Below are 15,958 nucleotides of genomic sequence, written 5' to 3' on the forward strand. Positions count from 1 at the left end.
TGAAAGGCGTCATAGAAGAAGACGAAGGGAGAAGGAAGGAACAGAATGATGTTAAAGGCAGCGGCACAGCACAAGAGAGTGAGCAACCGAAAGGGCTGCCTCACCAGCAAGTCCCACAACCGTCTGACTTTTCCGCCGAGGCTTTAGACAAGGAGCTTCCTCCAACTCGGGCCTGACCTCCCTTTCACCTTTTTACATCTTTCTTTCTGTGTGCAAAGAATCATTTCCTAATATGTGTTCTGTGTTCTATGCCGATAAACAACGATTTCCTGTCCTTTATTTACAATTATGATCGAGGGCAAATGAAATCAAATATATGCGATCTTTCATCAGGAAATATAGTAGTTGCAGTGGGAAAGTGAAGGGCTCATACATATTATCATCTGCACTTTGTAACTAATGGACAATCAAATCAAAGCACACTTTCATGCACTTTCATTCCAATAGAATCAACTTCACTAGTTACTCTGAAGACAAAGAGGACTTGCGAAATTCCATAGCTTCTAATGCGGGAAGCTCAATAGCAATTGCTCTGGTCTCGGTTTACTGAATCAAAAGCTTTTGACCTCATTTGCTTTCGTCATGGAATACCACAGCGAGTACGCTCTGCTTCACTGAAATTCATGTCAACCAACATGAGATGAAGCGCGGATCTTACCAGCATTGCAGCCTTTAGCTCTCTTCTGATTACATAGTTTAGTGATCACGACCCTTCCCTCTCTCGCCTCAAATTGTTATAAATCCTCAAACCACTTGAATTAGGTCAAAATATCTGTTTGAACTTTATACAATTTTGCGTAGAGCCCACCTTTAAGCAGAAGTTCTTCGTGGTTACCCATCTGCGAACACGTAAGATTTGATAAAACAACAATCAGCAAACGTGCCTGAAACAGTTGCCTTTAGCATACTTCAGATGGGCGTAAAATCACCTCAATGATGCGACCATCATCCATTACGAAGATCCTGTCAGCAGCTTTTAGGGTAGAAAGCCTGTGAATAGTAGGAATCCCAATCATGCAACCAATCTTTATAAGGAAGATGAAGAAAAGGCAGGTTATCGGCAAGAAATTCACCTATGTGCTATGACAATGGTGGTTCTTTCTTTAGTTCCCCCTCTCAATGGATATAAAACCTCCTAAAAGAATTTACGACTGATCAGCGTTGTGTTAAAAACTGAGGGAAGGCGAAAATTAAGATTTTCAAGAAGCTTGTGTCTGAATAATACACCTTGATATAATGCTCACTCTCAGAATCTAGAGCACTGGTTGCTTCATCCAGTATCATAATAACAGGGTCTCTAAGAATGGCCCTAGCAATGGCAATTCGTTGCTTTTGTCCCCCGCTGAGTGAATTATCATCAACAATGGTTTCATAGCCGTTGGGAAACAATGAAATGAAGTCATGAGCATAGGCCTGCTTTGCTGCTCGTTCAATATCTTCCTGTTTAATGTCCCTAGGGCAACCGTATTTTATATTTGACTTGATGTCCATGTGAAAGAGATGCGGTTCCTGTCTGAAACAAAATGTTCCAATAACGATGAATTTAAATTAATGACCAAGTTGTTCACCCAAAAGAAAAACGACTTAGTTGAAGTAACGACTCCAGTTTAAATTGCCGAACCTGTGCTATGTAGCCAATGTTTTGTCTCAGCCACCTGATATCCAATTCTCCGAGAGGGAACCCATCAATGTAAATCTGCAAAAATAGATATGGCTACCGAGAATGCTCATCTAAGATAAATATTAGACTGAGTGACCATAGAAATAATATTCTTTTCATCCCAGTGTCGTCCTGTGTTTCCAAATAACCCATGCGGAGAGAATAAAGACATCCCTTTAAGAACAAAATCAGAGTAAATTTATATGAAGAATTCATAGAACTAATAAGATGCATGTTAAAATGGTTTCGGACAGACCACTGATCCAATGCATGACAAGCATGCAGGTCCTTCTATCTAATTATAGATTGGATTCCATTTTGCCGTGGCATGCAGATCTGAGTCGTTTACCTGACCATTACTCGGCTCATATAAACGAAGTAAAAGATTGAGTAATGTGCTCTTTCCGCTACCACTAAGACCAACCTAGCGAAAATAGAGCTGTCAAATCAGGTCGCCGATTGAGCCACGCCAAAATGGGAAAGACAGGCAATAGAGAAAGAGAGTTCTTACTATTGCAATCATTTCATTTGGTTCTACACAGAAGTTTAAGCGTTCTAGAATAGGCACCTGCTCAAACGTCACATAAAATCAAAGATTAAAAAAGAAAATTAAATAACAATAATAGTAATGATAATAATAATAAACAACTTAATCAGCTTCAACCAAACAAATGGAAAAACTTGTGTGCCGTGGTAACACTTGTAGCTATGCGTTGTGGGGATAGTGGAGGCATTGGGGTAACACAAGTTTTGATGAAGGTACCGACGGAGGCATCCAAGATCATGGAGGTAGGATGCCATGCAGTAATTAGTTGCGAGGGTAGTCTGCCATGGTAACAATTGGATGGTGTTCAAGAGGCAGGTAGGGTGGAAAAGGGGGCAGCTGTCCATGTGGCTCCAGTCACGAATGAGGTAATGGCAAGGAACCATCAAATGTTTTCCAAAAGATGAGGGTAGCAGGTTGCCAAATTGTCAGAAATTATACATAATTCAGTGCTTCAAAATTATCAAATTCACTTTACAACTTCAGTGATTCAGTGCAGGGCAAGTAGCCAAATGCATTTTCATGCTTATCTGGAGAGTTACGCGATCCTATATATTACTGTTGTAACAAATGAAGCAAAAGAAAGTCATCACAAGAAGTCATACCGTGATCCTTGTAGGATAACAAAATGATACATTTACAAAATTAATACGTCCCCTTAACCGCCGCAACTTCACTCCTGCATACGCTATGAACCAGAATCAACAAAACATAAATTCACAAAGGGGAAAAAAGAGTCACAATTACTTGCCTTTGGATAAAAATTGGTCACTGGGCAAAAGATCCATCATTTGGAAAACTTTTTCACATGCTCCAATTGACTGCAGGAATGATGACAAGCTATTTGTCACCCTCCAAGTAGCAAAAATCAGCCACTCACAGTATAGTACATACTTAGTAAGCTGCTCTGCAGTTACACGACAACAGAGAACGGACATTCCTCCTAACAGCACCGCAAGTACCTGCATGTAGCATATTGCATCAATTTTAGTCCGCTGTAATCATTTTGGGGAAAGGACAAAAGAATCAACAATGTGTAAACAATCATAGGCCAGCACATGAATGGACCACCCCGAACATTATCACACCAAAAACCAAGTACCAAGAGAGATACTTGGAAACTATGTGGCTGATGAATATATTTGGTTCCCAGCTTCTCTGAAAGTAAAAAGAGAATGTGACAATATAGAGTTCTAAAACTGATTCTTGTGAAAAAGATAACTTGGAAAAACATATCTTATTCCATAAGATAGAGAACTAATATATCCTCAAACTTAATTCACTCGATCCTCACCATTAGCTTTAAAATGTGAATAGATATAAACAAATTTGGCCTTCAGTTCACGAACCAATTAGTTCTGTAGCAAAATACAGAACATGTATATATCTATCTCTTTTACGCTTACCCACCAACATACAATAGTACAAGCGGAGCCATGCTATCATAAAAAATACTTAAACAATAGTTAGACATCAAAGGGCAAACAGGATCATCCAGTCAAGACCGTGGAGCTTGAGGTTAATTCCCCGTGGGAATGGGACAATATCCCAAAAAACTGATATGAAAATGACAAAGTTGCAATATGCAATTAGTGGCTTAAATCTTCTGACAAGGAAATCAGTCGCCAAACCTGAGTTGAACGATAAAGAGTGTTAAAACTCAGGCTCCAAAAACCATAAGCCAAACTCTCTCGTGTGTTTATAAATGCTAATCTCTGAAGCCATTGCTTGTACCTGATTAAAAATAGCATGGGTATAATTAATATCAGTATTATCAAAATAAATGTTATAAACATAAGCCTGGGTGATCCGCTTGTAAACTTTGATTGTCAAGAGTACCAGTATCAAGTTTAAAATGGCAACTACCACTAAATGTGCTGGTTTGTGGAACCTTATGATTATAGCCAAATCAACACAGCTTTGCTATGGTTTTGAGTTGAGCTTCTTTTTCATTTTAATTTTATGGTTTTGTACACAAACGTGAAGAATGTCAGAATTTAAGCGCAATGAGCTTGCAATGCAGTTGATTCCCTTTCAGGATAAGATTAAAGGTTGATGATGATTATTGAATTTAAAACACCAGAGATATCCTCCACTGCTTCTATGCCATCAAATCAGAATATTTCAGCAGGGAGATTAGAGAGAAAATAAATAAAACCTTCCAATTTCTTCTACTTCAGTGCCATAGGCTCGGACTGTTCTTACCAGTGAAAGGGTTTCCTGTGCTACCTGCATCAGAGAAGATACTGAGGAAAAATTCCGAAACAACCTCAGAAGTAATTCTTCCAACGTAATGAGCATACTTGATTGGCACTAGCTGTGAAATCTTGGGTCCACTTTGCTGCTTTTCTTTGATACCTGGTGTTTAAAAAAAATGAAATGCTCAGACAATCTGCACTACCAAGGAACTTTAATACCACAGAGATAAACATTTACTAGTAGCTCAAACCAATGAACTTTTCAAGACACATCATCTTTGTGGATTGTTTCTCATCTCTAGTTTCCCCGGAAGAGAAGCTTTCATCTCAAACCAAATAAAACATTTTTCCCAGAAATTCGTGGATGCGTGTTCCTATGAAGGTTTTTTGGCCTTTCTGACCGAGCAAAAAATTTTATAAACTTGGACAAAAGACTTAAGCTCCAAAACTGAGATGAACACCATTTTCAGTATCATGTGCATTGTAGCAATTTGCTGGCACCTCATCACGGTCATGCAATAACTAGTTAATACTATTCATCGCAAAAAAATTACACAAATAATAAGTCATGTCACAGAAGCTTACTGGCCATAAACCAGGAAAATTGAGGACAAAAGAGAGCAAATCACCAAGGCAGACAATGCCAGAGGCCATGATAAAATCAGCAAATTAATTATTGCCCCTGTTCCCTGAATATCAAAGAAAAGAAAAGGCAATTAATTCTGGGTTTCAAGCTAAGGTAAAGATATCAGAATACTAACCTGTAAAGTGTTGCGAAATATCAAATGTAGATCATTTCCTATGACATAAGATAGTCGTTGACAATCTGCTGAAAGCCTGCTTGTCAAGTCACCAACTTGCTCTCTATCAAAATAGGATATGTCCTACATCATAGATAAAACAAAAACATATAGAAAGAACATATAAAAATACAGAGAAAGAAAGAAACAGATAATACATCCTCAAATAGAATTTAAATACATCACAAGAACTGCCGAAGAATGCAACCTGAAACAGAAGAGCTGCATACAGATTTTCCCGGAGACGCTTTACCTGCAGAATGATGATCACAGCATCAGATGGCACCACATCCCTAAATCCTAGAGATAAATGCATGAAGGAAAGCTAGTTATATGTATTGGAGATCAATAAAAATGTGCCGCAATAGAAATAGAAAAGTTAGATGAGTTTCACAAAAAGCAATGCCGAACAAACCCCAAATAGTGATCCAGGAAACCTAAAATCATTTTTCATTCGAACAAATCGCATGAGCTGATCCAAGAGGATCATGACCATTTTAGCAACTGAATTGATTTTAGAGTTTACATTAACCACACCTAAAGACTTGTCACTTACACCAAATTAGCTTAAGTTACTTTGGAAAGGCTCATCATAGCTCATATAGTTGTGATTAATCCTCTAATTACTCGTTGTGGAACTATCATATATCTAATATTTCTTTCCTTTCTTTTCTTTTTTCAATCTTAATTTTTTCCTCTTTGCCTTTTTTTGAGCCCAAAATTGGCTCAGCTCTTGATACCGTATTAGAGTTTAAATTAATCACACCTAAAGGCTTGTCACTTGCACCAAAATATCTCAAGCTGTTTCAGAAGGACTCAGGGCTTGTCACTTACACCAAAGCCATTTCAAAAGGACTCACCACATACTTATATAGTTGTGATTACTTAGTCCTCTAATAACTCGACATTGGATTATCATGCATCTAATAAAACACAGAGAGAGTTCGGCCAACGTGGCTTGCTTGTACTTGACAACAACTTGTTGATAGGATAACTTAGCAGTCCTATGACCTATTAATGAAATCATAATTTTAGCTTGTACTAAAAAGTGACACGCAAATGTCATATCATAAGATATTTGAACGCTCTGGAGGAACATTGCAAGAATACCCAAACTTCCTAGTGAAATTAATAGTCATCATCAGTAGTGCTTGACAGGAAACCAAGACAACTATAGCATTAAGGTTAGTCAACAGCCGAATCATCAGGAATTCTTGTTTAGAATTATATGTTATAGCAATGCAGTTTCATAACCTGAAAAAAATTATCAATAATAACTGGATATGATAAGCACGCACCAGGATTACATTTAAAATTCCAAAGCAGCCGCTTCGCAAACCACTGAAATTCAAATGAAATAACTCAATAATCAACCCCCGAATTTTTATATTTGCTGCAATTCACATAGTCCCCACTCCCTACAACAGATAAGGAAATAAAGTAATAGGACAGAATGATAGATTCAATGCAAACTCCTAATGATCTGCTTTTTAATAGCTCTCTCTTCTTCTTCTTTTTTCCGTCACAGTTTGATACCGTTTAAAGCATTAAAATGCCTGGTATGAGTGTATCACTGATACATTTGAATAGTGTCTCTTTTTTTGGCATGAGATAGCGTTTATCCTTAAAAACAGTATATTTGCCGTTCAAGTGGAGTCTGTGTATACAAGCTGCTCAGAGATATCTTATGAAAATCAAAAGATTAATGCAGTGAGCAAAGAACAATTTAAGATTTATATAAGTCACCTGCATATGCCTGAAGTGAAACACAGAACAAGTAAGAACTGTGCCTTCCGGTAGAACCCCACGGTCTCGCCACTCCGTGCCGAAAATATTGACGCAGCCAATATACTTGGCATGGAGATCTCTGACACCTGCACTAGAGGAACAAATGTTGAGAACTAATAAATAGGACGAGAATAAAGGGAAAAATGATGAAAGTGGAATGCAGTAAACGCAATAAGTTTTATTTCCGTTAAAGGAAGTCATCGTTTTACTTCTACCATTAGTAGTAGCATATTTATTATTATTCATTAGTCAAAAGTCAAAAAAGTTCCTCAAAGCGACTCTTAGAAGTTGGTATTTGAATGTACAAAACATGAATTGCATAATGACGCAATATGTACGCATTAGACATTTCATTCATAAAGACGATATGCTGAGAATGACAGCTATCCAATGTTCAACGATCAGTGTAATTATGCGATTGAACTTCGACATTAGAGAAGAGAGGCCTCTTATTTCCGAAGCTACCTTTACACCAAGGCATGCATTCGAAGGAATCTGGGTTAAAAGCAGACTTACGGCAGCAACGACAAGGGAGCCAAACGCCAAAAGTAAAATCCATTTCTCGCTGGAAATTAAAATCCACATTCGGCGAAGAGCGAGCAGTGCCGTCATTGGCTTCGCCGCTGCAATCTCGTCTTGCTTATTTACAGATAAGTTCCACCAGCTACCACCAGGTGAAATGGACTGGGCAAAGGAAAACGCCTTCCGTAACCCAGAACCAACGTTGCCCTGCTTCTCATTCGCTGAAGCAAAGAATTGGCAAGAAGCTTTCAAATTCCTACATTCCCACCCCTTATCGGACCTCGAATTAGCATTTTGCAAGCTGGTAAAGGGAAATAAACACCGGGTTTTGGTTTTGCAATTGACACTATTGGCTCCGTAAATGAAAGAAACGCCAAGTTTGCTCCGCGGGAAATGGGAGAAAGGCTTCACGGACATGTTTCTGGGTGACAAAAGCCTCAGAAGCCACCTTTCGCGCCGTTGTGCGAAAACCGCCGGTAAGTTAGCGCCGAGCGGACGTTGTTTGCAATTGGGATTCCAGTCTGGCCCAGTACTCAGATCGCGGGCTTCTTACTTTTGGGATTGGCAGATCGGGTCCTTTTATAACCCAGCCCTATCGCATACTTTTTGGAATTGCAATCAGACCCATTATTCAAATCGTGGGCCTTTATGTTACAAAAAAAAAATCGTGGGCCTTTAATATTCCAAAATTTTCTCTCTTGTTTTTTTAATTATATGGAATGGAAGCCCATATTTTCTACAATTAGGGGTGGAAGAAAGAAAAAACAAAAGAAAACAAAAATAAAAAACAAAATACAACACCGCAGATCAACGCTCCCTTCTTCACCCTTTCAGCCATGAACTGGAAGATTTAGCTGAAATCCACACTGAACTGCCCAAATTTCTTCGGTTTGTTGGATTCAGAAGCTATGGCTGCGATCGCTGAGCCGAAGCTAAAACAGCGTCCAATTGTGCGCTTGGGGATCTTTCTGATCTCTCACAGTCTCTTTGTCAGGTACTCATTCTTCCCCTTCAACCCTTATTGGTTCTTCTGCTTTTTATTTTCAATTCGATAAAGCTAATTTGCTGCATTCTATCGTTGGAATGGTGGGTCTTCGTTTCCAGTATTGTTTGCTTCACAGCCGGAGTTTTGGCCCTTCTGCTGCTCCCGGTTCTTGCTAAGAACACCTACATTTCCGAGAATGCGCTCATGCCAGGTCAAATTCATCTATTTGTTTTATATTTTATTTCTGTTTCATTCATGTGAGGAGTTCATCATTTTTTTCCTGCGAAACACCTCATCTCGCTTCTACGACTTCTCTATTCACTTGATGACTTTGGTGGTGTCCAAGTTTTTTTTTTTTTTTGGTGTCTGGGAGCAACCAAGAAGATGTTTCTAAGCATAACTACATTTTTGCTTGTGGGATTTCTGTTTCAAAGTGATAGTTTAATTGTTGGCCTATCTTTTGGCGCGAGAGAAAACCTCACGGTGGTGTTAGCAAAATCTTATTTTAGTAGTCTTGGCTGGATATCTCATTTCAGTTTGTCTCTTGACCTGAAGTCACTATTTGCTAGCTGATCTGAAGTTGAGATATTCTAATTCTCCGGACCGTTGTTTCATAGGATCAACTACTCTTTTACTATATTTCTACCTCACCTCTCCACTGCATTACAAGTTTCCTTTGCTGAACCTTGCTCCAAGTAAAACTCGAGGAAAATAAAGAAACAGAAAGTTCATATGGTCTCACTTGTCTGTTGCTTTGTTTGCGAAAGTCGAGTGTTTACTTGTTAAATTCAATGATCTGCGCCATTTTGAATTAGATTATTAGTATGCCGGGAAAAGAGTGGGAGATCTTTCTATTTCTTCTAGCCATCTGAATCCCAGACTTTCAAGTTAAAAGGCTTTTTCTTTATTGTTTGTTGCCTTTGGTTGCGCTATTATTATCCAGGTTCTGCGAACAATATGCTCTCTAGTCATGATGCCTCAGTGGCAAATAAATTGGTGAAGGACTTAACTGGTTTGAAGTTGAGATCCAGGGGGTCAGAACTGTAAGCCCCTTCTCTTCGTCTATGACCTTCATCTCTCCTTTTTGTTCAATTTATACAATATTTTCAATCATTGACAATAATTGGTAATGTCACGCCTCTAAATTTGAAGCTTGTTGAGAGATAAATGTAGATAGATACTGAAGAGCTAATTATGCTTTCAGAATGTGGCACTTTTTCAATTGTTTGCATGGATTTCAATTTTATACATGGTACATTCTCTTCAGTATTCACTATTCCATTGTTGTTGAAAAAACTTTGCCTCTACAATAAATTCTGGTAGAGAGAATATTGTAAATTTTGAAAAGGTTGTTATGCTGTTGGATTTTGCTGCCTTTTTTATTATGAGTTTGAAAAATTTGAAAAAGGACTTTAGTGATAAAATTGCATGCGAAATGGCCACCCAAGGCTATCTCAGGTATATGGTATGTGTTATAAAATGTTCTATTCTGTTAAATTTGGTATATCGTATATGTTATATAACTTCAAAAATTAACTATGCTCCTATTTTATTTTATTTTGGCTTGTATTTTGCAATTACTTTTCATGTTCTTTGTATTTGTGTGATTTGTCTATCTTCCCGCCTGCAATTTCTGCCCTAGATCTATCTCTCAAATCAAAACATTTAATCAAATGTTCCATCCTCTGCCTAATGCCCCTTCTTACCTGTCAGCAAAATAGATTCAAAATAAAAGATACAAAATAAAGTCTGATTCAATTGTTAATTCAATGCAGAGAAAGTCAAAGACTTGTAGCACATTATATGTCAGACTTGGGTGCTGAAGTTACTCATCATAAGTTTTACCCTCAGTTAAACCAGTTTCATCCGCTGCACTTTTTTACAAGTCCTGATTCTGGGAATGTTGGGAAAAACATTAGTTGTTCATCACTTGGAATGAACACAGTTGGAATTATAAGAGCACCACGTGGGGATGGCAAAGAAGCCATTGTCTTGGTGACACCTTACAATCCAATGGAAGTTGGTGTGGAGGAGGCTTTTTCTTTGGGAATTGCATACTCAGTGTTTTCACTGCTTACTCGGGCTACTTGGTTAGCGAAGGATGTAGTCTGGCTTGTTGCTGATTCCAGATATGGAGAGTATTCTGCTGTTGCTTCTTGGCTAACAGAATATCTAGCCCCAGCTTTTAGCAGAGTTGACGTGATAAATAGTGAAACATGTAGCGAGAGCAATATTGTTGACAAACTTGGACAGAAGCGTTATACTGAGAAAAACTTGTATGATGGTTTCAGACGTGCTGGAACTATGGCTGCTGCCCTTGTAATTAAAGTTGCAAAGCAAAGTGATTATTTTGAGGACGCTGTTCATATTTACGCTGAGGCATCCAATGGACAGATGCCAAACCTTGACCTCATCAATATTGTAAACTACCTAGCAGTACATAAGCAAGGTTTGCAGATAAAGGTAAAGAAAATGTGGTCTGTACTGAGCTATAGATGGCTTTATACTTTGGGTTTTATGTTTGAATCACTAGGACAAATTGCTAGAAGCTTGAATCCCCAGTGGAAATTTGGTATCCCTGCTGCTGAGTATGTTGAGGGCACTGCTACGCTTGCAAGTTCATTGTATTACCAGGTGCTTGCCTACCTAAAGCTTTTTCATTTTATTTCCCCCCCCCCCTCCTCCTCTTCATCCAGAAAAATAATCACTTCTATCAATGTTTTCATAGCAAACATACTGTTCCTTCTCAGGGTTTGGGTGTTCCCACTGGTCCTCATGGTGCCTTTCGTGATTATCAAGTTGATGCTATTACATTGGAAATTTCATCAAAAGTTCCTCTCATTAAAATGGCCAGGCGCAATGAGTTCCTTATCCGTGGTGGAAAGTACGTAATCATATATCTGTATTGCTGCTTCTATTTACTAGATGCGTCACTAAAATTAATGCAATTATAAAATTATTTGAAATGCTTGTCTTAATTATATGGTTGTGCTAAAGATTGTAAGAATTGTAAGGTGAAGACAGTTATAGCAATGTTTAATATGATAATTAATTGGGCAGTTATTAGAGTTCTGTTCCATTGGCTATTGTGGGAGGTACTCCTCTGATCCTATTTGTAAATTACTTCCAACATATTTCATATAGATGAAGAAAACCTTAACCTTCATAATTCTTATTTAAAATTCAATAATTTTCCAACTTAATCCCTATTTAGTGTACATTATATCTCATATAAAAAAGTCAACACAATAATAAATGAATGGTAAAATTGTATATCTATATACAAATTTCTCTTAGTATCCTATAAAAAAGACCAAAAATGCCTTCTCTCTTTGCTCTAAACAGGACCAGAGGAGTAATTCTGTTATGATTAATTGTTTGTAGTTTAACAAGTAAAGCTATACTTCATGTTTTAGCATCTAGTTTTTTAAGAATTAACCATCATATTGTTATACTGTTAAACAGTATGAATACACCTTCTTTAGGTGTGCATTGTATTCCTCGCCCATTTTTTATGGCTGCCATCAGTTGATATAAAGGAAGGGGCATTTCTGCTGATTTACTGAATATATGTTCAAATTTAATCTGATATTCCTCTGTCCTTAATTGGTCACCATAACAAGAGTTTTTCTTGCTGCAGGCTGATAGAAGGAGTCGTACGTTCAGTAAACAATCTTCTTGAGAAGTTTCATCAGTCGTTTTTCTTGTACCTCTTGACATCCCCCAGTAAGTTTGTGTCTGTTGGAGTTTACATGATATCTTTTGCTCTACTTGTTGCTCCACTTCCCATAGTTGCGGCTTCTCTTCACGTTGAAGCTAGTAATTTTGATTCCATCCAACCGAAAGAGAAATCTGCTTCCTCTTCTGCATCCGAAATGAAAGTCAATTTCAATTCTTGGAAATGGCTGAAGTCAGCCAGAAAGGTTTTTGCCTTCCACTTATGGGGTGGTTTTGTCTCTGTGCTCCCATATTTCATAAGTCAAATGCCCGGTTTAACCAGCGAAACCAGCTTCATAGTATGGATTGTGCTATCAGTTTTGAGCCTCCTGGTTTCTTACATATCCTTGGGTCCTTCATTTTCTGAAGCTGCTGCGTCTCAATCTCAAAGAAAAGAATGGGCTTGCTTAAAGTCGGTAACTATATCAGCGGCATTCATTGGTTTGTCTCTCACGTCAGTCATTAACTTTGCTACTGCAGAAATTGGGGCTTTACTTATCGTCCCAATTTGTCTGATGGCTCGACCTTTGAAGCTTGACATTAAAGCTAGTAACTTGATGTCTTCTACGAGGATCACTTGTAACCTTGTTTTAGGATTCATTGGGTTTCCTCCTGTCACTTACTTTTTATTGAAGGGTGTATTTGAAGGGTATAGTGGTATTAATGTTGGCGACTTTTGGGAATGGTTGGAAACCCTTTGGGCATGGAATAGTGCTACTTACCTCTATATAGGTCTTGTTCACCTGCCATGCTGGGCACTATGCATTCACATCTTATTTCATCATTGTTGATATGTATCATAATTTAATTAGACAAGCAAATCGTCAAGAGGTTCCTTTGTTTGTTTGTCTGTTCTTTTATTGTTATCTTGATCTTACTTGTTCCTTCGGCGCATGTGTTTTCCTGTCTTTTTCATTATGAAATATTTTGTAGGTTAAAATACCCACATCTTTTGAAGTTGCTTACAGTACAGCATCCCCTTCTATTACGAAAGTATGCGCAAATCTTTCTGAAGTAAACATGTGGTCCAAAATACACGCTTGAGAATATTAATAATATTAATTTTTAAATGAAAGATATCATTATGTATGATTAAACGTTTGCTTTCATTTTTATTTATGTGGCAAAAGATTATCCACTTGTTCTAAATTATTAAGCAGTTAAGATAACACTGAAGCTATGTGCCAAGCGTGAAAAAGATATTTTGATCCTTTTTTTTTCCTTAAACCGTTTATATGTATAGTTTTGTAGTCATTCTATTCTACGTCATTTTTTACCTTGACCTCTTATTGCAAGGAAAGTGAGGGTCACGCATGTTTTAACTTTAAAGGAGAGGAACGAAGATTCTTAAAACACAACGAATTATAATTTTTCTTTCTAAAAATCAAGAGAGTGAAACTCATCCGATTTTTATTTTGAGCCCCCGCGGACTAAGGAGGCAGGAGGCCAGAGGAAAAAATGTTAGGCGGCAGCTGCTGATCTCTGGTCCCTGATTGTGATATATATAAATGAACACATGGTTAGGTCGCTGGTATAAATTTCTGATTACTTTTGCTCACACACTTGATTGGAGCAAAACTAAAGATAAATGCACACACGGGTTCTATCCTCTTGCTGATGTACGCCATTATTCTCCCTTCCTTAACCTTTTCAATGATCTCTTCTCTCTGTTTCATCTCTCTTTTCCCTCAGTATAATCTAATAATATGCTCCAAATTAATGGTTCAATATAATTCCAACCCCACCATCAACCAAGTAACTTGTGCCTTTAGGAAAAGCAGAGATCCCCATGTGGAAGCAATGAGAAGCAAAGCCTCCAAGAAGAACAAAGGCAGATTCCCATTCCCTAACCCACAATCTGGGGTCTTTTTCTCTGCTTTTACTGGTTTGACAAAGATATGCTGCTAAAATATATCAGTTCTTGCACTGTGCAGGAACAATAAATATATCTATCTGCATTACAAAACCTCACAGCTAAAATGGTACTTTCAAAGGATTGCCTGTCAAAGTAGTCGGCATCAACACCTTTTATAATTATTATCATTATTACTTTCTCTTGCTCTTCTCTGTATTTTTTTTTTTTTTCTGTTAGTACTGGAAAATGACAATGAAATTGTACATGCAGTAGGACTAATATCAGTACAGACATGACAAGAGAGAACAGAGAGGGAAAAAGAAGAATGAGGTGAAACTTAGAAAAGTGAGAATTGTGTTGTGGCTGGGGATGTGTTTGTGTCAACCAAACCTATATTTCTTTCTTTCTTTTTTTTTGGGCATAAAAAGCAAATAAGAGAGATAGATATCCCATCTTTTTGCTGCTTCCTATTTTATTAATAAACATGACTTATTCTTCTCCGTCCGCTAAGGTCTCGTGTGGGAATATAACTTCAAGAGGGGAATGGCCCTACCAGATAGTGATGGCTACCTAATTAGGTCCTAATTGTGATTGGACTTAGCCTTCACCACTAATTCTTTTTTCATCTTTTCATTTGCAAGCATGTCCTCAAAAAAATTTTCTGAGTTTTTAAGAGGATTATAATTGACCCGTAACTTCTTGCTTCGTCATTTCCTCTAAAACTTTATAGTTGTTGGGTTGTATTAGATTATTTGATTTGAAGATTCCATTCAAGGGTCAATTAATTGGAAAGAAATGTAATCACGCAAACCAAAGTGAAAATAAACAAGAAGCCTGCACCGTGCCTGTTTGCTGTGAGTTGTGTCTGGAAAGGAAAAATGGAAAAAAGTGAAGGAGTAATTGTAATTACGCATTTTATGAGGGCATAAGTCAACATTTCTTACTTTCGCCTCAACCATATCCTCTGCATTGAGACACATGTTTCCAATCGAATGAATGTTTAAATGGAAACCTGCGAGAACTGCTATGAACCATGAAACACAATACGTGAACCGGCACTCGTGTGACGGAGCTTCTTCAGTTCTCTTTTTTTTTTTTTTTTTTTTGGGTGGTTGGGGTGGGGGTGGGGTTTGGAAATGACCCTTGACTTCAAAAGCTCACCGTAGCAAGTAACTGTTTGGGACATTAAATTTTGAAATTAATATCAAAGGATCAAGATTCTTATCTAATAAAAAATATTTTTAAAAAATTGCTCCCTGTTTAGTTGGAAATATAACGAATTTTAAATGCAAAAAGCTATGTATTATTATTTCTTTTGGCTAACAAAAGCTATGTATAATTAATGTAAATTATTTAATATCTCATTTTCTGATTTTTGTAACATCCAAGTTTTAAGACATAATCTAGTTGGAAATAATAAAAATGTGACTATAAATTATAGAAACTCAATTACTATTTGGCACCAAGAATGTGGAGTTATTAATTAAGTTTAAAAATACCTAGCTGAAGTTTCTTATCTATTATATTAAGTTTTCTAATCATATGTGGGCATATACTTTATTTTTCTTTATGTGAGTTTACAACTAAATACTATTAAATATTAATATTTTTAAAAAAAAAACATGATCATATATAATTTAAAAACTTGAGGTGATGTATATAAGGAACTTGATATAAATTTTTAAGTTTTTAGTTCTTTGGGGAAAAAACCTGTCATTAAAATTCATTTTTAAAGTAACAAAAATTAGCATGAATTTAAGTTTGGTTGCAAATGGTAAGGATGTTGTTATAGATGATTTGTAAATACTTCTCTAAACAATCTCAAAGACATGTCTTGAAAATTTTTTTCAGATAAGTCCACTAGATTTTAACTCACCCAAAATTATTTG

General features: G+C 37.1%; 2 protein-coding genes across 5 annotated transcripts; one reads left to right on the forward strand and one right to left on the reverse strand.

Moving 5' to 3' along the window:
- Positions 1–249: 249 nt before the first annotated feature.
- Positions 250–7,930, reverse strand: LOC114741736 (ABC transporter B family member 26, chloroplastic). 4 transcript variants are annotated; one of them, XM_028929990.1, is made up of 18 exons: positions 7,507–7,930; positions 6,949–7,076; positions 6,501–6,543; positions 5,411–5,455; positions 5,164–5,286; positions 4,988–5,091; positions 4,508–4,562; positions 4,363–4,433; positions 3,836–3,938; positions 2,956–3,166; positions 2,810–2,883; positions 2,172–2,228; positions 2,010–2,084; positions 1,622–1,696; positions 1,228–1,509; positions 1,074–1,135; positions 930–990; positions 250–839 (listed from the first exon to the last, which is right to left on the reverse strand). In XM_028929990.1, the coding sequence occupies exons 1-18, from the start codon at positions 7,927–7,929 to the stop codon at positions 759–761; spliced, it is 2,073 nt and encodes a 690-aa protein (XP_028785823.1). In that variant the 5' UTR covers position 7,930; the 3' UTR covers positions 250–758. The 4 variants fall into 4 exon arrangements, with proteins under 4 accessions (XP_028785823.1, XP_028785826.1, XP_028785825.1 ...); XM_028929993.1 differs by lacking the exon at positions 5,411–5,455 and adding an exon at positions 5,456–5,502 and having other exon boundaries at positions 7,507–7,676; XM_028929992.1 differs by having other exon boundaries at positions 6,949–7,081; positions 7,507–7,676.
- A 367-nt stretch (positions 7,931–8,297) lies between these two features.
- On the forward strand, positions 8,298–13,030 carry LOC114741735 (glycosylphosphatidylinositol anchor attachment 1 protein). Its single transcript, XM_028929989.1, has 6 exons — positions 8,298–8,506; positions 8,617–8,708; positions 9,441–9,540; positions 10,273–11,131; positions 11,248–11,381; positions 12,138–13,030. Exons 1-6 carry the CDS (start codon positions 8,421–8,423, stop codon positions 13,003–13,005), a joined length of 2,139 nt encoding a protein of 712 aa, XP_028785822.1. The 5' UTR covers positions 8,298–8,420; the 3' UTR covers positions 13,006–13,030.
- Positions 13,031–15,958: the final 2,928 nt, after the last annotated feature.

Source organism: Neltuma alba, unplaced genomic scaffold (assembly GCF_004799145.2).
Source record: "Neltuma alba isolate B1F8T4 unplaced genomic scaffold, ASM479914v2 tig00003507_pilon, whole genome shotgun sequence".
In the NCBI taxonomy this organism is placed as follows: domain Eukaryota; kingdom Viridiplantae; phylum Streptophyta; class Magnoliopsida; order Fabales; family Fabaceae; genus Neltuma; species Neltuma alba.